The sequence below is a fragment of the Grampus griseus genome, assembly GCF_964374135.1.
Source record: "Grampus griseus genome assembly, chromosome: 4".
Lineage (NCBI taxonomy): Eukaryota > Metazoa > Chordata > Mammalia > Artiodactyla > Delphinidae > Grampus > Grampus griseus.
This window is the reverse complement of record NC_138997.1, coordinates 110200028-110225327: the sequence shown is the minus strand read 5'-3', so window position 1 is coordinate 110225327 and position 25300 is coordinate 110200028. Positions and strand designations below refer to the sequence as shown.

At 36.7% G+C, this 25300-nt stretch overlaps 1 protein-coding gene across 2 annotated transcripts in view; it reads right to left on the bottom strand.

The window, feature by feature from the left end:
* Positions 1-5869: 5869 nt before the first annotated feature.
* TET2 (tet methylcytosine dioxygenase 2) overlaps positions 5870-25300 on the bottom strand; it is a 133841-nt gene continuing 114410 nt past the window's right edge. The window contains exons 8-11 of one of the 2 annotated variants that reach the window (XM_082653028.1): positions 23944-24033; positions 15442-15579; positions 12568-12922; positions 5870-10597 (exon numbers count right to left, since the gene is read on the bottom strand). In XM_082653028.1, the coding sequence (XP_082509154.1) occupies positions 9141-10597; positions 12568-12922; positions 15442-15579; positions 23944-24033 (2040 nt within the window). In that variant the 3' untranslated portion in view covers positions 5870-9140. Of the gene's footprint in view, positions 10598-12567; positions 12923-15441; positions 15580-23325; positions 23449-23943; positions 24034-25300 lie in introns of those variants that run through there. The other variant, XM_082653029.1, reaches the window with a different exon arrangement.

Genomic DNA, 25300 nt, shown 5'->3' with positions numbered 1-25300 from the left:
GTCTTGGTATCTCTCCATTGTTGAAAATGGAGTACTGAAGTCCCCTACTATTAATGCATTATTGTCTATTTCTCCCTTCAGAACTATTAGTATTTGCTTAATATATTTAAGGTGCTCTAATGTTGAGTGTGTATATACTCATGATTGTTTTATCTTCTTAATAAACTGACACCCTTATCATTATAATGTCCATGTTTTCCTCTTGATATTGTTATTGGCTTAAAGTCTATTTTTTTTCTGATATAAATATAGCTACTCCTGCTCTCTTGGTTTCCAAGTGCATGGAATATGTCTACTCTTCATTTGATCCATGTGTGTCCTTAAAGCTGAAGTGAGTCTTTTGTAGGCAGCATATAGTTGGATCTTGTTTTTTAATCCATATAGCCACTCTATGCCTTTTCATTTGAGAATTCAGTCCATTAATATTTAGAGTAATTATTGGTAGGTAAGTTTTGAAGTTCTGGTTTTCTTTTCTTCTTTTTCCTTCCTTTCTTTGTAAGTTGATGACTTTCTGTAGTGGAATGCTTTGATTCCCTTCTCTTTATCTTGTGTATCTGTTGTAGATTTTGGCTTTGTATTTCCCATGAGGTTTACATAAAACAGCTGTTTTGTTTTTGTTTTGTTTATTTGTTTTTGTTTTTGGTCACGCCATGCAGCTTGTGAGATTTTAGTTACCTCACCAGGGATTGAACCCAGAGCCACGGCAGTAAAAGCACTGAGCCCTGACCACTGGACTGCCAGGGAAGTCCCAAAACATCTTGTATATATAACAGTCTAATTTGCACTGATAACTTTGACTGCATATAAAAACTATATTTTTACTCTCTCCCCCTTTTATGTTTCTGATGTCATCTTTAACCATTTTTTTTTAAATTGTGTATCCATTAACAACTTGTTGAAGCTAGAGCTATTTTTATGCTTTTGTGCCTTAACCTTTACTCTAGAATTAAGTAGTTAGCACATCACCATATTAGAGTATTCTGAATCTATTTGCTAATCTTTACCAATGTGTGGTATATTTTTATGTTTTCATTTTACTAGTAAGCATTCTTTTTTTTTTTTTTTTTTTACTAGTAAGCATTCTTTTGTTTCAAATCAAATAACTCATTTCAGCACTTCTTGTAAGGTTGGTTTAATGGTCATCAATTTCCTTTTGTTTATTAGGGAAAGTCTTTATTTCACCTTCAGTTCTGAAGAACAACTTTGCTTGGTAAAATAGTGTTGGTTAGCAGTTTCTTTCTTTAACACTTTGCCTATGTCATTCCATTCTCTCCTGACCTGTGAGGTCTCTGTTGAGAAATCCACTGATAGCCTTATGTGGGTTCCTTTGTATGAGAGAATTTTTTTCTCTTGCCTTTTCAATTCTTATTTTTCTTTGGCTTTAGACAGTTTAGTTATTATGTGTCTTGGAAAAGAACGTTTTGGATTAAAATTTTGACATGACCTATTAACTTCATGAGCTTGGATCTGTCTTGCCTTTTAAAATCCATTCTTAACATAGAGTTATCCTTTAAAACCCTAATCAGGTCATGTTCCTCCTCTTCTGAGAACCCTCTAATATCATCTTCTTAGGGTAAAGGCCAAAAGACTTACAATGCTCTATAACAGGGACCCCCTCCACCATCTAACCTTATCCCCACCACTCTCTTCATTGCTTGTTCTGCTCCAGCCACAACCTTCCTATATTTGCTAGCACACTTTAGGGCTTTTCTCTTGCTGTTTCTCTCTGCTTGATATACTCTTTCTCAAATATCCACATGGCTTGTATCTTCATTGCCTTCAAATATTACCTTATCAGTAAAACTTCCTTGACAAACTGATATTTAAAAAATCCAGCATCCCTCCCAATAGTCACTGCTCCCTTTTCCCTTACCCTGCCTTACTTTTCCTCTGTGTACTTAGCTACTTTATTCTGTGTGTCTCTCTCCTAACTAGAATATAAGGGACTTACTGGTTTTGCTCATTGCTGGATGCCTAACCCCCAGAAATGCACGTGACACCATTTTTAAGAGTGTTTAAAACTATTTCTTAATGGATGGATGAATGAGTGAATGAATGAATGATTATATAAAACCAGGTGTTGGGAAAGGTGATCTCTAAGGTCTCATTCAAATCTGCTTATCCATGACTTTGTACAGTTAAAATGTACTTCCTTTTTCTCACTAATGACTTGAAAATGCATAAAATAAAACCACTATGGTAGGAAATTACAGCTTCAGTTCAACTAATTAACATAATTATAATATCTGGCTTTTGTTTTTTTAGTTTTTTGATGTGCTTTGAATTCATGTATTCCTCACAACAACCTTGTGACATAGTTATTATTATTTTCATTCTTCAGATGTGGAAATTGAGGAAAATACAGGACAGATTAGCACATAGCCCAAGGTCGCACAGCTAGTAACGCAGAGCCAGGATTTGAACACAGAGCTATAGTTCTTTATTGTAGGTCATCTCCTAGGGAATATAAAAACAAAGATTTTTAAAAATCAATGATACATAATATTTGGAACATAACTCCCTTCCATTTTAACATACTCTGCCTTAAAAATATTTTATTCAAATACGTGTATTTGAAACATGGATATTATAAACACTAATTCCACGAAATACACCTGTTAGTAGATGACATTGTAAGGAAAGGAAATAAACATATAATTTCCTCAATCATTTATTTTTTTCCTTTGGTTAATTTTTTTTTCCTTCTGCTTTTAACTCAAATTGGTTAAGCTTCTTATTGGTCTTTGATGTGTATTTGGTATCTTAGAAACTGTGATGTCATTCCAACTACTGGAATTTTCACAGAGTCACTAGGGGATTATTACCTCATCTGAAAACCAATTTGAGGGTTAATAAGATTATAGGACAGAGGATTATTTCCTTGTTTTGTCACTGTCTTCTCTCTAGCTTGGAGGTCCTAGTGCTGCTTCATAATCAAGAGCTCTTACGGTGTTATGCAAACCTGTTTGGTCAGGCGAGGGAATTCGTGGTCGTGTTGTGGGAAGTCAGCTGGGTGGGCACTAAAGTGTGGTCAGTGGGATGCACCTTCTAGCAGGAAGCAAAGGGTAGGGAGGGAGGGAGGGAGAGGAAAAACTTTGCAAGAATAACCGTGTATTTGAGTTTGTACTTAAAGTTTTACATTCCCATTAATCCTTACGACGTCCCTGTGAGGAATGTACTATTTTACGGACTTTCACAGATGAAGCTTAACTAGTAAAACTACTGCATCCAAAGCCAGGTGCTTTCTGCTGCACTTCTGCCGGTACTTCGTCATGTTTCTTAAAGCTCAGTCAAGAGCTACCCATGAGAGAGGGGTTAGGGCACCGGGGCATCTCAAGTTTCAAGCCACACCACCCAGATTTCTATTACTGTGACTATGCTGTGCAAGGAATATAAAGCAAGCGCTTGGTGAATATGCCTATAAATCCTTCATTCCGTGAATTTAAATGACCTGAATTCCTTCTTGTGGGGGTAGGGAAGAAGTGGAGTATCTCTCTGTAACTACTATTTTACTCATCCACTAAGGAGAAATCTCATTTCAGTTTGAATTAAGAATTGATTAGAAAGTAAAATGTCAATGTAAGTCAAGAAATTCCTTTTGAAAAAGCATAAAAGGAAGCCCCCAAAGAAAGCATACTCGTGCAGCGTGTGTGCAAGGAAAAGAGAGGCTCCTTTCAAGAGGGAATGAATGTTGTACCAGACAAGCAAAGACATTTGTGAGAAATTGCCTGGTAAGAGAGAGGGAAATGCAGGCACGTGGCCTCGGAAATATGGGAATAAAAGTATCTTTGTTCTTCGAAAACTTAAGAGTGCTGGTAAAACTGAAATAATCTATAATTACGGTTAATTCTCTTCTAGGCTTTTTTGCGAACGTTTTCTCACCACTCTAACAACTAGAGAGTGTTTCTCAGCGGAGAGAGGGAAGAAGGCAGGGAGGATGTAACCCCGCCCCTTAGAGGAAGTAACCCCGCCCCTTACCGCAAAGCCCAGTGACTGAAGTTAGTTAGCAAGTGTTTCATGTGGCCCGCACTCTCCCCCTGCATTGATTTGAAAGAAAAGATGCTCCCCCAGCTTTCCTTTTTTTTTTTTGCTGGACACTCACCTCCAGGTGGCCTTTAAACCAACAAAACCAAATAAAAATTCTCTGCAGCTTGAGGAGAAGATTCCTTGATGAATAAGGTCTTTTCTCACTGAATCTTACATAGCTGATTTGGTACAGAGCAGGAGAGTCAGGCAGGAGTCGAAGAGAAGCTCGAATTACCCAAAGCGGGAGGGAGGGTTTTTAGGATAGACCAACTGAAGAGACCAAGGAAAGGAGCAAGTGGTACTGTGTGACAGGGCAGCTGTGTGCATGGCTGCTTGCATGAAAAGGTTCATTCTTGGCAATTATTTCCAGAGGAGGCAAGGGGTCAATAAAGCTTTGTGATGCTGGCTCATGTGTTACTGCCAGCTGTCTCTCCTCTCCACTTGTGGGCTTAGAAGCCGCAGGGCTGCCTGCACCTTCATTTACAGGGCACTGGCATCACCAGCTTCCACTAGTGGGATCTGGATGGGCCCTGGCAGGAAAAGTTTTTGTGCTCACAGAACCTTAAATTCCCCTTGCCCTGGGCAGTGGAGACTAGCAAATGTGAAGAGTGGGAGGTTCCCAAGGTCCAACCAGAGGATGGATCATGAAATGAGCGTTGACAACACCCCAAGAGGGTTGAAATTAAAAAAAAAATAAAATTGGTGAATCACTGCTTTTTAATGATGATGTTGCTTCTCCTCTTAACATCCTGGCTTGAGTAGAGTGCTGGAGGAATCACCCAGGCCACGAGTTCAAAGATCATTAAACGGCAGTCATTTCCTGGGCTCAGGCATGACTATTTGACCCAGCATGGGAAAGGGAATTCCCTTACTTCAGGCATGATGTAAATGATTTCCCTACCAATTTCGGAAGGGGTCAGGGTGAGGGTTGGAAGACTCAGTCTAAGTAGAACTAGTAACTGTGTTTGGTATCTTGTGTTTCTAGGAAGTGTTTCAGCAGGAGTGCACTGGGGCTGTGTGAGGGGTGATTGACATGACAGGGGAAGGGGTAGAGAGGAGGACAATGTAGCCTCCAGCTCCCTGAAGCCATGTGGGGTGGGTGAGGACATGCACATCTGTCTGGTGCCTCCCAGGCTACCTCTTCCCACTCCCGTTGCCTAACATTGCTTGCCTTTCCGATAGGCAGGAAGAGGAGTTTTCCTTGAAGAGTGGACTTGAGGAGGAAAATGAGAATCTGAAAGCAGGGCTGGCCTTAGACCTAAGCAGTATGAACTCAACCCTGGTGTCCCTGCTGTCACCGATAGCCCTCAGACTCTACACCAGGAGGGATGGTCAGCCTGTGGTCAGCAGAAGTGCTGTTATACCACTCCTGACTTACACTGGCTACACATGCAAAGTGAAGAGGCTAAACAAGCTTGAAAACAAAGTTGAATAACTAGAGAAATATTTTGGCCTTAATTATTTCGATGTTACCATATAGTTTGCTATTGAGAATAACCATCGGGCTTCCGGGCTTCCCTGGTGGTGCAGTGGTTGAGAGTCCACCTGTCGATGCAGGGGACATGGGTTCGCGTCCCGGTCCGGGAAGATCCCACATGCCGCGGAGCGGCTGGGCCCGTGAGCCATGGCCGCTGAGCCTGCGCATCCGGAGCCTGTGCTCCGCAACGGAGAGGCCGCAACAGTGAGAGGCCCACATACCGCAAAAAAAAAAAAAAAAAAAAAAAAAAGAATAACCATCTACAAAGTAGCTTTAAAAAGCAATTTCTTTTCATTCCCTTTTGCCTCACCGAGGTGGCAGTAATTCAGGCAGTAAACAGAAACTTCAACAAGACAATACTTAGAGTGCATTAAATAAATATAAATTTTATTAAAAACACTCACATAGCATTATCAGGAATGATATAATAATAAACGCTTTCAAATAACCTGCATTCATAACATTACAATACTTACAGTATTTATAACCATCCTCAGATTTTTACAGACAACCAAACATCTCATGAAAATGAAATGAAACTGTTTTTTAAAAAAGCATAGAAAAATGCACACAGATTCATTATATTAGTGTCAAACTGCAAAAGTTTCCTACACAAGTTAACCACTAGCTTTAGAAGTGAACTGTACACCACTGTGCGTCAATCAAGATGAAAAATTCATTCAAGTAAAGTTGACACCACTCAGAAGCATTTTCAAGTATGGCTATATAGTCAACCTGATATTCCTATATAAGCAAATTGGAGATCTGCTTTCCATTCATTCTGAGGCAGGTTTGATATTTACAATTATAGATCTGATATTTACAATATGCCACTCAATTTCCTCTCTTCCTCCCTACCTAATCTCTCCTCAACCCCCCAAACTATACTTCCTGCTCTTGTTGGCCAGCAGTTTGACAAATGACAGTGGAGGATACAGAAACCAAATATTCACTCATATCGGGATGGCTGACTCAAAACCAACACATGTGCATGAAGTAATCAAATATGTGGGGTGAGATATACGGTATATGCAAAATATTAAAATCATGCAGTTTGACAAATACAAAACAAATGTTCTTGAAATGCCTGTAAATTGGTTACAGCCAAAAACTGGAGACATTTTTTTAAAAGACAAAAGCCAAGTTATAAAGATTTGACCAATAAAACTCAAAGGCCTCTGTTGATTAAGAATTTATTTGAAATGTTAGTAAGCAAAAATGTACACAGACTAAGACATAATTGTACAGCTGATTGCACACCATCCCCCTAAGTGTTTTGTTTGTGTAGAGAAGTCCTCATGGATCTGTGCCTGTATTGGTTACAGGATCAAAACATCTTTATTTAGAGAGTTAAGGACTCTAGCCAACAGTCACTTGCCAAACTCCTGCCTTACAATTTTCCCTTTATCAGCTCAGTGCATTCTATTTTCATGTAATTTTTTTTTTCTGCTTGAAACAGTCAAAAGATTCTCCAAACTCTTAAAATGCTTTTCTTTACAATAAAAAGAGCCAACAGATTTACAAAATTAGTTTTAGTTACATCAGGACATATACAAGTAAAATAGGAGGGATTCAAAATAAAAGGGTTAAATCCCTGAAAAAGAATATATTTATTAACCTACAACAATTTTACATAAACACAGGTGACATGTTGGCATAAGGAGAACATGAGCTGAAATATCCCTGAATTTTTAGAACAAAAGGTTGAAGTTCAAGTTATACTTGCTAAGAAATCAAGTATTGAAAAAAGGTATGCTTTTTTTTTTTTAATAAAAAAAAGACTTGGAAAAAAATGATGGTACACAATGCTATAAGCTTTCACTCTCAGTTCAATATCCTATTGCCAAACTAGTGTTGAGGTATATGACAAATAGGAACATCACTCAAACCTTTAATGAATTCTTAGCTCACATTATGATATATAGCAGGCTGAGTAGCACCATCATGATGTGAATTCTGCTTCAAATCCATATATATATATATATATATATTTAATTTCTTTTTACAGTACTAAAATACTAAAGCATTGCGTTAAAAAAGTTTTGTTTACAATTTAATTTACTTACTATACATCTCTTTCACTTCTTTATACAAATTAATGATTTAAAACCACCACAGCAAACCAGCTGCCTGTTTTTTTTTCTTTTAATTAATAGATTCACATGGAACTAACCCTGTTTATTAATCTTATGCAGGCATCAGTCTGCTCAATCTTCCTGGTAAAGAGGACACTTAAGCTAAGAAATGACAACATCACAACGTACAATTATCAACACAAAGGCAGCGCTGAAGAGCATACAGATCCATAAAATAGCATTGCTTAAGTGAACTAGCTTTGTTGAGTCTGTAGCATGCGGTTAATCACTACCTGCAGTTAACAGAAAATTCTTAAAACTCTACATATTTGAGCAATGAACTTGTCATACAATTTTGTACAAAACTGTTTTACAGTATAGCATGTGAGATGAGCACCAGAAAACATGTGTTTTGTGGACTAATGTATTCCCTTGAATCCAATAAGTCCCGTTTTGGATTTAACTGGCTGTAATAAAAATGGACACATTGCTCATCAGCAGATGCATGGCTAAAAGCAAAAATATTTTAAAAGCTTTGTTTCCTTAAAAAAATCAACTTTGCATTCTAAAATGAAAGTAAACTTTTTTTTTTTTTAAACGTCTCAGTACCTTAGCATTGTTCAAGTTGTCAAAGCTTAGGTAGACAAAGTGCTTCTAAAACACCATTTAAAATATTTATAGATATACATGTTTGTGCACATATACATATTTGTGTGTATATATATATGTACATATATATGTTTATTGTCCTACAAGGACTTCACTGGATGAGCAAAATCCAGAGGCCTTTAAAATGTCCACATTTTAAAAACTAAGCTTGTGTAAGAATAGGTAATTATGATTAAAAACTTGAATGAAAAGGTACCCCCATTATTCAAGGGCATTGCAGTACACTGATAGCATCTTGATGATATAAAGGCATTAATTTTCAACTGTTAAAGACACCATTTTCTTAGCACCATTTCTTAGAACATCCAAACAAATTCAGTGTTTTGCTGTTTATTCATTTATGTTCCTGTAGCTATTTTGATAAATAAAAGTTAATATTAAGATTACAGTAAAAACTGCATGTTAAAAAGCCATAATTCCAGTATTTCAGTACATTGTATATTCAGCACCAGATGGTATTTTAAGATTCCTGCCCCTGTAATACTACAGTACTTGTTTGATTTGTGTTCCACGACTATGCAAACTTGGTATTATTAAAAGTGGTCACAGATGTGTAGAGCTGTAAAGGGGGAAAAATATCACATTTAAATATCATCTCGTCCAATAACAGAACCAGTGTTTAAAAATGTAAATTGTGGAACACTTTCTTCTCCACCTTCTTTTTGCATAGAATGCTTTGGTCTTTTGCCTAGATTCCATCTGTGACCACTTAGGAGTCAGTGGAAATTAAGTGCTATGGTAAGATGACCTCTTTCTTTGCTGGTGAGCTGAGGTTCCTCTCACCACATTTGTCAGGAATACTGTGTCCTTTCCCCACTGCCCACATCATGAGAACTACACTATGGACAGACTGGTTGTGGTCTTTTCAAATGAGGTAACCACAAGGGGCGACATCATATATATCTGTTGTAAGGCCCCGTGACCCTAGTGAAGGCGTATGGAGATGTAGTTACTGTGGAGTCTGTGGTCACGGACATGGTCCTTTCGGCAAGGGACTTGATGAAGCGCAGGTACGTGGGCTCGGCAGGTTCATGCGGCTCAGTGGGCTCCCGTTTCACTTTTTTGCCGTGGGTTTTCTGAGGCACATAGTCTGGGCCATACTTTTCACACTCTTCCTCTTTCTCGCGGGCTTTCTCGGCCATTTTGGCTTCCCAGAGCGCCAAGCCATGTTTTGGCTCATTCATGCTCTTGTGCTGGTAGAAGACGAGTGAGATCCTGGTGGGGTGATTCCTGTTGGGATTCTTTAAAGGGGTGGTGGCGTGCAGCTCGCGCTTTGCACACTCGATGAGAATGGACCCATGAGTCGGAGCCACAGCCACTCCCCCAACGTCAGGGTCCAGGAAGCTCTGCTCGCTATCAGACCAGACCTCGTCATTGTCCTCGGCAGCACAAGGCTGCTTTTCCTGACTGCCAGCGTCGTGCACTTTGTGGAAGCCTTCTTGGACAGAAGCAGCTCCATCATGGTTAAGACCTGGAAGCGTCTTAGATAACCCATTCGCCGTGTGGGAGAGCACGTCATTCTCCTTGTTTGGGAGATGCAGGGCATGAAGAGAGCTGTTGAACATGCTCGGAGCTGCACCGTAGTTATGGATTAAGTGAGAAGGTGGGTGATGCTCACCATTTTTATAGTCTGTGTTTGGATTGCTCAGATTGGGTGGTAATCGAGAGGCAGCCCCCATGAAGTGGCCATCCATCTCATGAGCGGAATAAGGAGGAAATGTACCTACATGGTGTACATTTGGTCTAAGAGTACAACTGCTGAAGGCATCTCCTTGTATATTTTGGTTTCCGTAACCTAAGTACTTAGAAGTAAAACTCTGGCTATTTCCGAACCTCGGCTGGTAAAGCGTATGGATGGGTGGTAGATTTAGCTTAGACAGAGGATCTTGGCTTGGATACCTGTATAGATCCATGGGCTGAGACTGGGGAGAACAGGAACCCAGATATTGGGAGCACTTGTCCATTGATATGTTTCCATTGCATTGGTATGATGATGGATATTGGTTATTCTGATTCAAAAGCCCAGGGTAGGGGCTCATGGGATTAGAAGAATTCAAATATGAACCTGCAGCTTGGGATGAGGTGGAATAGAGGTTCATAGGGTTGGCGCCTCCATAAATATCTGAAGTGTGTGAAGAGCTTGGATAAGGACTAACTGGATTGGGCCTTCTCGTGTATAGACTGGTGGATCCAGAAGACGTGTAAGAGCTGACAGACTCTGACTGAGGGTTATCAGTGAAGGGGTGGTGTGGCTGCTGCAGCTGTGGTGGCTGCTTCAGTGGCTGTGGAAGCTGCTTCTGCAGTTGGGGCTGGGGCTGCTGCATGACTGGTCCTGAAAGTCGCAGAAGTTCTGTGGACAGGATAAGAGAGAGCGAGGACAAACACGCTTGATCAGCACTTTATGAGAACTAGGGAGGATGCCTACATGTATGTGAGAACCGTCAGTAGAATTATGCAACACCCATCACACGAGGACAAGAGCAACGTCAGAGCTCTCTAATCACCGTCTGGCGTCATTTTTTGTGTCTAAAGCATTAGAAATAAAATGGCAGAGCACACAGCAGTACATTTTGGAAAATGGTGAAAAATGTAATAAAACATCCAAAAGCCATTCCATCGAGAGCATCGTGTTCTCTGGAGCTTCTGCGTGTTTGATCAAGCCACACTCTCTACTTGAAGTGCCCTGCCATCTCCCTGCCCTTCCTTGACACAGTTATGCCTTCCTCAAGGAAGCTGTCTATAAACCCAACTTCTAGTGCTTTTGTAATACTTCGTCATGGCCACTGCAAACATCAGTCAGATAAAGCAACAGTCATAACGTACTGGAATTATCCATTTTTAGTCCCCTCCTCACCTCACTGCAAAGTAGTCCCTTGAGGGAAAGGACCATGTCTTATTTTACTTTATTTCTCCATTGCCTGGCATGCAATCAAATATGTTAAATAGGTAATGTAGCAAAAAATTTGTTATGGAAGATTCAGCAATGCTATGAGAAAAAGAATGACATCCATTTAAATACCCAAAGCATCTTATACAATTGGCAAACCCTATTTCATTAGCGTGCTTTCCAGGAAGGAAATTAACACAGTTGTAGATACAACTTTAAAGGAACTTTCAGCTTTGTAAATGAAACTTTTAAAAGTCATACTTCTGTTTCATGGCCACACTTAAAAGAAAGAGTAATATGAGATGAGAACAGATAAATGGAGCCACAATGGCAGTCCTGAGAACTGAAACAATCACTGCAGAGGCCAGTTAGAAGGAACTAGACACAAAGTTCTAACTGATTGTACTTTATAGCTAACTTAAAAGAGATATCAGGGAGTGGATAGGATTTACTTCTCTTAGTGTAAGTCAACCAATCAACAAATGTTTATTAAACATCTTTGACATATTATTCTAAATTAGTTTTATCCTTGAGCTTCAAAATCAATCAGTAGGGAGATTTGACTTTGTGAAGCAAAGACGGTTGGTTCTAAGCAGAGCATTATACTAATGCAAAAGATATGCATTTTTCTTTTGTTAATAGCTAGGCCAATACCATCTCTGAAATTTGGATATGGACATCACATTGTATGATTTCTCCTTTTAGAGTATTAACTATAGACAAAGCAAGAAACAGAGTATCTACTAGCATTGATAAATAATGCTCTATTGCTACTACTATAGATGTGATCTATTTTGATGGGTAAAAGCTTTTTAAGAGCTATATGTGGATTCCCCTGGTACACCTCAGCCTCAACATGGCTAAAGAAAGGTATCTTATTCTCCTGGCCTTCCCTCATAAATCTTATTTTCAAAGTTACCTCAATAAATAGTACTGTTTTAATTATCTAGGCTTATAACTTTGGAGTCATCCTTAAGTATTTTTTCTCCTTCATTCTAATGGTTTGTCACCATCGTATTGATAATCATTTTGGAAGAATTCGCTTCTGTCATCTCTTCCTATATCTTCATTGCTACCACCAAAATTCAAGCTCTTATTACCTCACTCTTGGTTTACTGCATCAATCTCCAAACTATTAGTTCCTCTACCTCTAATTTGGTTTGTCTGTCATTGACGGATTAACACTAAGTTCACCATATCACTTACTATAAAACTTTGCCATTTAGTATAGAATAAAATCCAAACTTCTCCCTCACACTGGGGCTGATGCAACACCTCACTACCATCTCCAAGAACAAAGCCTGGGCCTTGCTACTTTAGAGAAAATTCTAGTACAGAACTAAGACCATGATCGAACATAACCTTCCAAAGTTAACAATGTTCGTTTTTAAAATAAGTGTCACGTAACATACAGTGCTTCACATTAAATTTACCTGCCAACTGTTTCACCTGGCTTCCATTTTCAATCTGTTTGGTGCGAGAGGAGGCTGACTTTTCCTTTTCGTTCTTATTTGTGCTGCTCTCCAAAGAGGAAAGCTTTTCAGCCGCAGCTTTCTTGGCTTCTAGTTTCCTTTGTCGGCATGTCTTGACTGGCTCTGCTAACATCCTGACTTTCCGTCGAAAAGAACTCAGTACCTGAATGGCACCATTTCGTTTTTTCTCCTCCTGAGCTTCTACGCTCCCAAACTCATCCACATCAGAGACTTTGTAGAGAGGCAGAACGTGGAGCTGCTCATCCTCAGGTTTTCCTCCAATTTCTCGATTGTCTTCTCTAGTGAGGGTGCATACCTGGCAGGGAAATAAGACAGCACAGACTCAGTTTCAGTCCAGATGACAGCTGGTGTGTGTGTGCGTGTGTTTTCCCTTCTCAGTATTTACATTTGTGGTGCTGGCCTAGTGGACCAGATTGGTTTGTTACCATAAAACCATGACTGTCTGTTATTAATGAAAATTGCATCAAAATGTACATCAAGATAAACAAGTTCATGTTGACATTTTTTTTTTTTTGGAATCTATCAGGAACCGTTACAGTCACTGCAGTGACACTTCTTCACATACATTTCTGACTAAGGGAAGAAGCTTCAAAAAGAAGCTACAAGTTTCCTCTACCAAATGACTTCCTCTGCTTTTGGTAACATCACATTTGCCTCATCTCATACTTTGTACACAAAGAGATTTCACATCTTTCCTCACAGCTAACTCTCCTTAGCTGTGTTTAAGAAATTTCCACAGGATACCAAAGTGAAATCTAAATAATGTAAAATTGAAGATTTGATTGATACAGGTAATATTTAAGTTAACACTGCTTCTACCTTTCTTTTCCCTCCTCTGTACTTTATGAAATCTAACTTACTGTTTCTCTTCTCACTCATTTCTCTTCTGAAAAGAAAAAAAAAAAAGCTACTTCTGCTGCTTTGATAATTTGATGGTACTTTATTTCTTTTGTTGGCCACAATCACATTGGCTTTGATGAAAGATTGTTTGTTGGTTTTAAAATACTAGCTTTTAGTATTTAGTGTTTTTAATTAACGGAGAAAATGCGACCACAGTTACTTAAAACCCAAGGTAATACAAAATCATTGAAAGATACTCTTGAAAGGAGTGTGATGATTACATTAGATTTACCTTTATAAATAAGTTTAACATGCAATGGTATTAAAATGAGCATTTCACTTCGTACACATAAGTCTTCCCAAATCCTTGCCTCTGAGCACTTGTAACCTTTTCCCACAATTTATCCCTACTCGCTTCCACCTCTCCAGTGCTGCTTTCCATTTCACCTCACAGAACCTGTGACCTATCAGAGACAAATTCCCCTTCAATCAAAAACTTTCTCATCCTCTGCCCACTCTCCATCACCTTGCTGGAGAGAAACCTGGTTATCTTCAAGACCTCCTGTAGCTCCAGCTATCATTTATTTCTTCTACTTCCCAGAATCTAGCAGAACCTCCAAATGATGAGCAGGTGTTCAATACCTGGTGAGTGACGGTGTTAGATATTGTGGATGATAAGTCTCATGTTTGTTCTCCTGAATCAGAAATCAGCAAACTAGGGCCTGTGGCCAAACTGCCTTGCAGCCTGTTTTTGTATGGCCAGTGAACTAAGAATGTTTTTTTTGCATTTTTAAAGAACTTTTTATTGAAAAAATCCCAAACAAAGAATATGACAGAGATCCTATGTGGCCTGCAAAGCTTTTAACAGAAAACTTTTCCAGCCCCTGCTCTAGACCAATACCTTCTTTGTTTCTCAACAAAAATTTCACAGCAGATTCCTCGAATTAATTCCACTACTGCCTACTATCTCTCTGAATTCTCTTCTACACTATAATTTAACTATAGTGCCTGCCTGCTATTTTCCATGTTAGGTCTCATTGGTCATCTTCCTCAATTACACCTGTATCCATGTTGATAACTCATTAGGTTGATTAATTTATAGTTTCTGTACTTGAGCTTTTTCGTTCTTTATCTCCACTCTGAGTCATCTCTTTAGGTGCAAGGCCACACCCTGGGTTTTGATGGTACGCAACACTGCTCCCCCCTAAGATGGATCCATTTTCTCCCCTTACCAAAGCCTTCAAATACAAGGACCAATCCATTTTACCCACTGTAATATGTACTTACAATGGGTTCTTTCGCACTTTGAACTTTCTGTAGTAGTTGGTGTGACATCGACGATGCATTTTTCATTTATACTTTTCTCTGCAGGCTGGACTGGTACCTTAGCTCGTATATGGCTTTTTGCTTAACTGATTATAACCTACTAGATATGTGACAGTGAATTTTGAAAGAATTTTTTTGGGCATCTGATTGTAGCTGGAGAGCCTTAGTCACTGGTTTAGATTAGCACCAAGAATTTCCATGTTTTTTTTTTTTTTTTTGCGGTACGCGGGCCTCTCACTGTTGTGGCCTCTCCCGTTGTGGAGCACAGGCTCCGGACGCGCAGGCTCAGCGGCCGTGGCTCACGGGCCCCGCCGCTCCGCGGCATGTGGGATCTTCCCGGACAGGGGCACAAACCCGCGTCCCCTGCATCGGCAGGCGGACTCTCAACCACTGCGCCACCAGGGAAGCCCAAGAATTTCCATGATTTTCACATGCTTGTCAATACAGTTTTCCACTAATGTGACATGCCAACCTGTTATGAGAGTACTAGTTATGCAAAACAAGGTCACCTTGCAATAGCAATCATTCATGAAAACACTGTTCTCTGCAGGGACACCGGCAGAAAACATATTACTCTAAATGCTGCTAACTTCCAGTCCTCTACTCTTCAACAGGACATGCTGCTAACCTCTCCTCAGCACCACTTACCAATGTGCTGCCATTCTGCATGTTGTGCAAGTCTCTATGGGCATGAGCACAGAAGTCCAAACATGCAGTGACCCCTGAGAATGGACGGCCTTCCTTCAGACCCAGACGGCACTCTGGTGCTCTGTGTTCATATTCAATCTGAAAAACGGAAGCGAGTGTGTGACTAGGGAAGTACTTAGGCATTTCAAATCTTTAGGCACACATTTGACAAAAAAGTACAGGACCTGTGTACTGAGCAGGTCAAAAAGGTTCCTTAGTATTATATTTTATATCCCCAAATACAATGGAATGACACAAAATAGAGCAAATGCCTTGACACAGTAAAGTTATTTAATAGTGTTACTGAGATATAATTGACTTACACTTTAAATATATGCTGTTTATTATACTATTTGATTATATATATATATATATATACACACACACACACACACATACATATACATACATGAAACCACTACCACAATCAAAATAATGTACATATCTATCATTCCCATAAGTTTCCTCATGCCTCTTTATAATTCATGCTTCCCACTTTGTTCCCAGGAAACTACTGATCTGCTTTCTGTCACTAGAGATTATTGTAGTTTGCATTTTCTAGAATTTTACATAAATAAATCCATTTTGAGTTGATTTTTACATAGGGTGTGAGATTAAGAGTCAAAGAATTTTTTTCCATATGGATATCCAACTGTTCAAACACTGCTGGGTAAAAAGTTTACACTTATCTCATTGAATTGCCTTTGTTGAAAATCAATTGACCATACATGTTGAATCTATTTCCAGACTCTCTATTCTGATCTTTTGTTATGTAATGGTGTGCTGGTGTGTGTGTGTATTTATGTGTGTATATGCCAATAATCAACTGTCTTGATTACTAGTAAATGTGGATTTGTAGTAAATCTTGAAATCAGGGAGTATAGGTATTCAAATTCTGTTCTTTAAAAAAAAGTTTGACTATTACAGGTTCTTTACATTTCTATTTAGAGTCACCTTGTCAATTCCTTCAGAACACCTGGTGAGATTTTGATAGGTCATGTACTGAATCCATTGATTAATTTGGGGAAAACTGAAATCTTAATAATACTTAGTCTTGTGATCCATGAACATGGTATATCGTTCCATTTAGGTCTTTTATAATTTCTATGAGAAATGTTTTGTAGTTTTCAGTGCACAGGTCTTGTACATTTTTGTCAGATATATATTAAGAATTTCATATTTTTGATGCTATTTTAATTGTTATTGGTTTTCATTTCAATTTTTAATGGTTTATTGCTAGTATAGAGAAATACAATCGATTTTTGTATTTTGCAACTGTGCTAAACCATTTATTCTAGGAAATTTTTTGGTAGACTCTTTGGGACTTTCCACACACATGTTGTCTGCAAATAAGGATAGTTTTATTTCTTCATAGTCAATCTGTATCCTTTTTATTTTCTTTTTCTTGCCTATTTCATGGTCTAAAATTTCCAGTTAGATGTTCAATAGAATAAGATACAAGGATATATTATACAGCACAAGGAATATAGCCAACATTTTATAATAACTATAAATGAAGTATAATCTTTAACAATTGTGAATCATTATGTTGTACATGTGAAACATATAATATTGTAAATCAACTATACCTCAATTTAAAAAATTAGGCTGTCACAAAAAGCTTGCTGGCAAGATGAGAACTATTCTTGAAAACATCCCTTGAATTTTCTTAAGCAAACATTCATTTGATAAAGAGTAAAAAGTATTTATTTTTATTATTGTATGACAATTGTATATTAAATTTATGTTTATAAATATGGCACAGAGAACATCTTCAACAAATAGTAAAACCTACTTCAGAAGTTAAAAAAAAAAAGATTTTAACTAGAAGTGGTGAGAATGGATATGCTTTTCTTGTTCCCAATGTATAATGTGTTTTTTAAAAAAATTTAGCTTTCCATTTACTGAGTTTTCATAGATGGCAAAGCCTACCTTAGGTAATAGGCATGATCCTATCACAATAAAATAGCATTAAAAAGTTTCATGTCACAAAATGGAGCAAAGAAATTACAGTTCCACCTAGCTGAGCAAGTTAAGGAATGAAATGCTTCTTTAACTTGCTACTTTACCATAAAAACACTAAACACTTTAGTTCTTTCACCATTATGTGTGATGTTAGTTTTAGTTTTTTAATCTATGCCCTTTATCAGGCTGAGAAAGTTTCCTTCTATAGATGTTAAATTTTGTCAAATGCTTTTTCTCTATCTATTGAGATAGTTTTTCCCATTATGTTGGTTAATATGGTGAATCACATTGATTGATCTTTGAGTGTTAAATGAACCAGCTGCTCCTGAAATAAACTCCATTTGATCATAATATATTATCCCTTTTACACATCGTTGGATGTATTTAGATGAAATTTTGTTAAGAATTTTCACATCAGTATTCATGAATATCATTGGACTTTATTTTTTCTTTAATGCCCTTGTCTGACCAGGATATTTCCAGCCTCATAGAATGAGTTGGGAAGTACTTACTCCTTTGCTACTACTGTCTAGAAGAGTTTCCATTGAACTAGTCTTTCTTTCTTAAATAATGAGTGAAATTTGGAAGGGAAATCATCTGTGCCTGGAGTTTTCTTTTTGGGAAAGTTTTTAATTACAAATTCAATTTTTAAATAGATATAGGACTATTCATGGTACTTTTTCTTTAGTAAGCTTCAGTAATTTGTGCCTTTCAAGGACTTTGCCCATTTCATCTAAGTCATTTATTTTCATAAAATTTTAATAATGTTTTCATTATTATTCTTTTACTATCTGTAGGATATATAATGGTGTCTCATCTTTAATTCTTGATATTGACAATTTGTACCTTCTCATTTGTTCTTGAACAAATTGACTAAAAGTACTAGCTTTTGGTTTCACTGATATATTCTATTTTCTGTATTCTATTTCATTGATTTCTGTTCTTACCTTTAGTTTTTCCTTCTTTCTGCCTTTTATGTGGCTAAAGTTGCTCTTTTTCCAAGCTTCATAGGATATAAACATAGATCATTGATTTGAGACTTTTATAAGAAGCTTCACAGCTGCATCCCACAAATTTCAATGTCACATCTTCATTTTCCTTCAGTTTGAAATACTTTCTCCCTTGTGATTTATTCTTTGGCCCATAGGTCATTTAGAAATAAGTCACTAAGTTTCCAGATATTTAGGGATTTTGTAGGTATCCTTCTGGTACAGATTTTCAATTTAATTTCATTGTGATCAGAGAACATATTTTTTGGCTTTTAAATTTATCAATACTTGTTTCATGACCCAGAATATAAACTATCTTGGTAAATCATCCTTGTATATTTGAAAATAATGTTAATTCTGTCATTGCATGGGGAGTTCTATACATAACATCAATTTCGTTAAAAGTGTTGTTCAAGTCTTCTGTCCCCTTACTAATTTTCTGTCTACTTGTTCTAATGGTTTGAGAGAGATATATTGAAAACTGACTGTATCTGTAGCTTCGTTTGTTTTTAGTTGTATCAGTTTTTGTTTAATAAAATTTAAAGCTATTATTAGATGCATAGTTAGGATCATCATCTTCTCTTGCTAAACTGACCTTTTTATCATTATAAAATGATCCTCTTTATAATATTCTTTGCTATGAAATCTACTTTGCTATTAATATCACTCCAGCTTTCTTTTGATTGACATTAGCATGGTATTTCTTTTTTTTTTTTTTTTTTTTGGCGGTACACAGGCCTCTCACTGTTGTGGCCTCTCCTGTTGTGGAGCACAGGCTCCGGACGCGCAGGCTCAGCGGCCATGGCTCACGGGCCTAGACGCTCTGCAGCATCTGGGATCTTCCCAGACCGGGGCACGAACCCGTGTCCCCTGCATCGGCAGGCGGACTCTCAAGCACTGTGCCACCAGAGAAGCCCAAGCACGGTATTTCTTGGTTCTTGCTTTTCTAAATATCACAATTGTTCTGTATCAATGTGATTATTCAATATCACAAGCTCTGCCTTTTAACTGGGAGTGTTAAAAAATTTATATTTAATGTGGTTTTTGATATGGCTGGGATTAAATATACCATTTGCTATTTGTTTTGTATTTGTTTTAGTTTTCTTTTAGTTCCATATTTTAAAATATGTTTTGGGATTAATTCCATTCTCATCTCTTTACTGGGGGATTACTTATACATTTTTTGGTTAGTGGCTGCCTGCTTTAAGGTTTACAGTGTAGTGTACAGTCTATATTCAAGTAATATACCATTCCATACATATATGACATAAGAATCTTACAACAGTATACTTCCAATCCCTAAGCCTCTGTGCTATTTTTATATGTTATAAATCTTAAATTACATTTTTAATATATTTTAAAATAAACTATCTTGTAAAGAAATTTTTTAAATAAGGGGAAGAAGTCTTTTTACTCGCATATCTACTATTTATGATGTTTTCATTCCTTTTTGCCAATCTAGATTTCTATCGTATCATTTTTCTTTCTATCAGAGGGCTTCCTTTAACTTTTTTGAAGTTTTAGTCTGCCGGTGGTGGTAAATTATTTCAGCTTTTGTATGCCTGAAAAAAAAAAAATCTTTATTTTTGTCTTCACTTTTGAGAGCTGTTTTTACTGGTTATAGATTTGTAGATTGATTGATAGTCTTTTTTTTTTCTTTCTGTACTTTAAGGATGTTTTTCCTCTTTTTTCTTGCATCTTTCTCAGACTTTAAGTCTTGTGTGTGTGTCATCCATTTTTTCCCTATAAGAAGTAATGTCTTTTTTCGCCCATCTACTTTTCACATTTTCTCTTAATCACTGTAAGCAAGTTGATTTTAATGTGATTTTATATAGTTTCTTAATATCTCCCCCCACCTCCACCATTTGGTGCTTGCTGAGCTTCTGGGATGAATGGGTTTATAGTTTTGAACAAATTTGAAAAACAATTGGCCATTATACTTAAAAATATTTTTCTGTCCTCCTTTTGGGACTCTAATTACACATATATTAGTGTAATAATATTGTGCGATGATGTGATCTAGTTGGCTTTATTCTGTTCCTTGAATAAAAATGTATACAAAATCTAGCTGGTCCTTAGACTCATGCCATCTCATAAGAAATACCATGCAGGGGTCTGTGACTGGATTACTGGAAATTTATCTCTATGTCTGGAAGACAGTTCTAAGTGCATGGCTTTCTGATGGTGTAAATCTGTGCTGTTCAATATGGCAGCTACTAGCCACATGTAGCAATTTAAATTTAAATTAATTAAAATGAAAAGTTCATTAACTCAATTGCACTAACCGCATATCAAGTGTTCAGTAACCACATGCAGCTAGTAACTACCATTCTGAACAGTGTAGACAGAAAATATTTCCATTGTCAAAGGAAGTTTTCTTGCTTTAAAATGTCTTCTCCACACATGACGAAAGCACATGATTTTGAGATTTGAGCCTGCTAATTCAGTCCTAAAGTTTAATGGTAAGATAACCATAGAAAAGATAGAGAAATATAACTCTACTGGATAGACATAAAGGATATTTAAGTTAAGAAAACCTATATTCTAATTCCATGGAGCTAACAGAAGAAATGCTGTGAAGACCCAATGAAGCTTAACTTCACCAATAAGACTTTATGAAATCAAGGAACAAAGCAAAGAAGAACATTCATATATGAGAAATAAAGGTACTATATTCAGTTGGGGGAAGGAGGCAAATACCAAATAGTAGACTTCCACAGCACCTATAACCTTGATGTGTTATGTATACTGTAGGAAAAGATCACATGGCTGTTTTCTGGGGTCTCTAAACCATGTTAAGACATATGGATAAACTTTCCAGTAGTACCTACCATGCAATATAAAAAACACCTTATTCGTTCTTAGCCATTAGTTGATTTAGTTTATATAGACATTACATTTATTTTTTAATGTATGAATGTATGTATGTATTTAAATTTTATTTTATTGTGGTAAGAACACTTAACATGAGAGCTACACTTTTAACAAATTTTTAAATGTACATTATCGTTGACTACAGGTACGATTTGTACAGCAGATCTGTCGACCTTATTCATCTTGCTTAACTGAAACTTCATGCCAATTGTTTAGTGTATCTATCTACACATTTACTCATATACAAATATTAAAACACATCTAAGGAATTATACCTAATCATCTTGTTATAACTTAAAAACTTGGGGGTACCTTCATATTTTAGATATTCCAGGTTCAGGAAATGCATAAAATACTCCAAACAAAAAGTAATAGTGTAGAATATAAATGCTTAGATAATCAAGTTCGTATGAGACAGTCTATAATAGGAATCAAAGGAGTAAGAACATCAATGCTTGTTGTTCTGTCCCTTTCCCCAGTTAAAGCCATTTGATTAATAGCCCCTATAAAAAATTCACTCAACAGAAAATGGCCAAACTTGAAATCTAGCAACATAGACTCAATTTATTTTCTTTTTATAGCTTGATTTATTATTTTGCTCACCAGAATTATTTTACAACAGTAGCAAACCATTCCTTATACTTTTCTGTGACACTGATTAAAATAGGTAAGGGTGTAAAAATAACAATATTAATCCCACTGTTATTAATAGCATTTAAAATAATTTCCATAGACATTAACATATATCTCTAAATATCTAGGTTGTGACATAAAACAACTTATAAAGAGACAGTCATTATTAAAGTTGCGTCCTTTGCTCCCACTTAAAAAAAAAAAAAAAGAATTGAGGTTTGGGGAAAATGTTAAAGTCCACAATGGAAACAAGAATAGCTAAATTGTTGGCTAGAATTGGTGCCCTGTCTGTCTCTGCTATGTAGACTAATCTAGTCCCCTTATAGAGTCTTTAACATTATTAAGTAAATGACAATGTTTGCAAAATGTGTCATACTTCACGCTTTCCCGTACCCATACTGCTGTGTACTCTGTTCTGAATACCTTCTCATCACCTCAAGCTTTCCTCCATCTATCAATCTTCCTCTTCCTCTTAAATCTTTAACCTCTCCTATTCCATTGCTCCTACCCCCAGTCCTTCCTTCACTGGTTTCTCTTCCCCACTCACCCCTAAAATGTTAAATATTAAAATCATTAGCCCCTTCTCCTCTTTGTAATCTTCACTCTGAAAAATTGTATTTACTACTAACTACTTCCTGCATTTTGATAATTCCCAAATCACAGTGCTAACCTGGATTTTTCTCCCGATTTTTCTTTTAATTATCCTAGAAGTATGTCAAACCTAGCACGTCCAAAATGAAATTTGTCATCTTCTCCTTATCTCCTCCAAACTTACTTTTCCTCACTGATTCCTAATACTAATACAACCATCTGTCCAAGCCAGAAATTTGGTGGACTCTCAAATTCTCTCTTTTGCTCGTTCTCAAATCTGATTGGTCACTAAGTTTATAAGTTCCACCAAATATTTCACATACTTAATTTCATTTTCTCTATCACTACTGATATTTCGTTAAATTAGGACCTTAACGTCTCTTGCCCAGTGATTGCAACAGCTTACTTCTCTAATTTAATCTTCTATAATCTAAGCTGTATTTCATTTATTTGGCTTGAGTGACCTTTTCAAGTTAAATCACTTCACCCTCACCGTCCCCAATATACACTTAGAACACCCCAGTGGTAGGCCTCTTACCTATAAGATAAAGTTCAAAGATCTTTGTATGGCCTCCAAGGCCATTTGTGACCTTACATCTCTACTTTCAGGGAGAACCTTTTTGTTCCTTCAGAAATGTGCATACTTCTATCCCAGCTGTTATCATGTTTTTCTATAGCTGGCATTTTACATATCTCTGTCTCCTCTAAGGAAGGAGTTTTGTAAGGACAGAGAATCTGCACTGCTCATCTTAATGTCCACAGTGACTAAACACAGCATCTGGTTCATAACAGGCTTTCATTTAGTGCTTTTGCTGTTGATGTTATTGAAACAGTGTAGACTTCACGGTCTTGCCTCCTTCGCGAGCATTTCTGAACAAATCACCTGGCCTTCCATATAGGTATAACCCAGCACACACTTAGAAAATAGGAAAGGAAAAAGAAAAAGGAAAAATCTAGCAAAATCTGACATATCTCGACACATGTATATACACTTACAAAGTAGTACACCCACAGCTTTACATGTATAGACTTGCTGTGGAAACAGTTAACAGGTGGTTAGAACCTATAGTATGAGCCATATAATTGCAATTAATCACTAAAGTCTGCTTACAGAGATAAAATTATCCATATGAGAACAAGATTAGTAGGTAAAATAGCTTGTGAGCCTTAAAAGCTCATTATCTTTATAGATTAAAAGACCAAAAATATACTCTTTTGGATGGTGTAATTTTCATATATCAAATATTCATATAGCAAAAACAGAACACTGCAGTGGTTTCAACAATTAGGAAGAGAAAAAGTTAGAAAAATAAAGGAAAATCGTTGCTTCAAAAATATTTTTGTAAAGATAGGCCATCAATAATGAGTAAGTAAAGTGTTCTAATCATTGTCAATAACTGTTTAAACTTACCTGATTATTATATGCATCAGGTGCAAGTTTCTTGTATGTTGGTGCCATAAGAGTGGACAGGTTTTGTAAATGAGACTCCAGTTTCTCTTCCTGTATAAAATGAATAATTCTACATATTAAATTCTAAATCCATTCTATCCATATATGAGAGAGGCTATCAATTAGATTTTTTTCCCCTGTATCTTAGATCCAAATCACAAATATATACCATCTCATTAAATATCGGCTTGGCCAAAAAGTTTGTTCGGGGTTTTCCCATAACATTGGCCAACCCAATAACTAAATATCATCTTAACGTGACTATTTCTAAGTGAAAAGCATAGACCTATTTTTGTATGTGCTGTTAAATGTCTAGCTCTTTGGTATTTACATGAGATTAATCAATTTTCTACTTTGCATGCAGATATTTGGCATTTTATTAATATAAGTCTATGCTGGTAGTAGGATTAGGAGAATGAAGCCATACGGTCTTTAAAAGGTCACATTCTCTATTCTTCTCCAATTAGTGGCCGAGGAAGATGAGCTATTGAAAGGATTTGTTTTAATCTATTTCTAATCTTTATATTTTAAATGTTTATAAAAAATAGCATTACAAAATTTGAAATGATCACTCCATAGAACTAAAAATTACTATGTGATTCAAATATGAATAAAACCCTAAGAACTATAATGTGGTGTATATGAAAAACTTTGTAAAGTTTACTTGAGAGGAAAAATGTTCAGGTATATTTGCCCCTACCCCCGAGCAAAGAATATGCTTTTTTAAATGGTAGGGGATGATACTCAGTTGTTCTATTCATACTTAGAAGTTCTCATTTCACATTGCTATTTCTCTAAAAACCTTGGGAGATGTAAGCAGCTGGCAGAGGTATACTTGCTTGCATTTTAGAAGGTGAGGAGGTTTCTGACTGGAGTCCTCCTACCTAACAGAGGGAGGATGTCACTAGCCATCCCCTGCATTTGTTTACATGAAACAGAGTGATAAACATTTATGAAGTAGTGGAGAAAATGCTCTCCAGTGTGAAAATTAAAAGTGTTAAGACAGTAGGCAAAATTGCTATTCATTAGGTTTATCAAATATTTGTGTTTTCTTATGCAAAGAGGATATCTAGCACATTAATACAGCTTATTAAAATGTTACGATTCTATGAAAAATTTATATCATGACTTGAAGAGCTTTTGCACTTTATTAAACTTCCACTTACTATTATAGTCACAAATAATAAAGCTAACAAATTTTTGAAAGGGACGTATAAAAATTATATCAATAGTATAATTGCATATTTCAACTGCATTTAAAATTTGAAAAAAATTATAACATGTATAGATTTACTAAAAATTTGATCATATATGAATG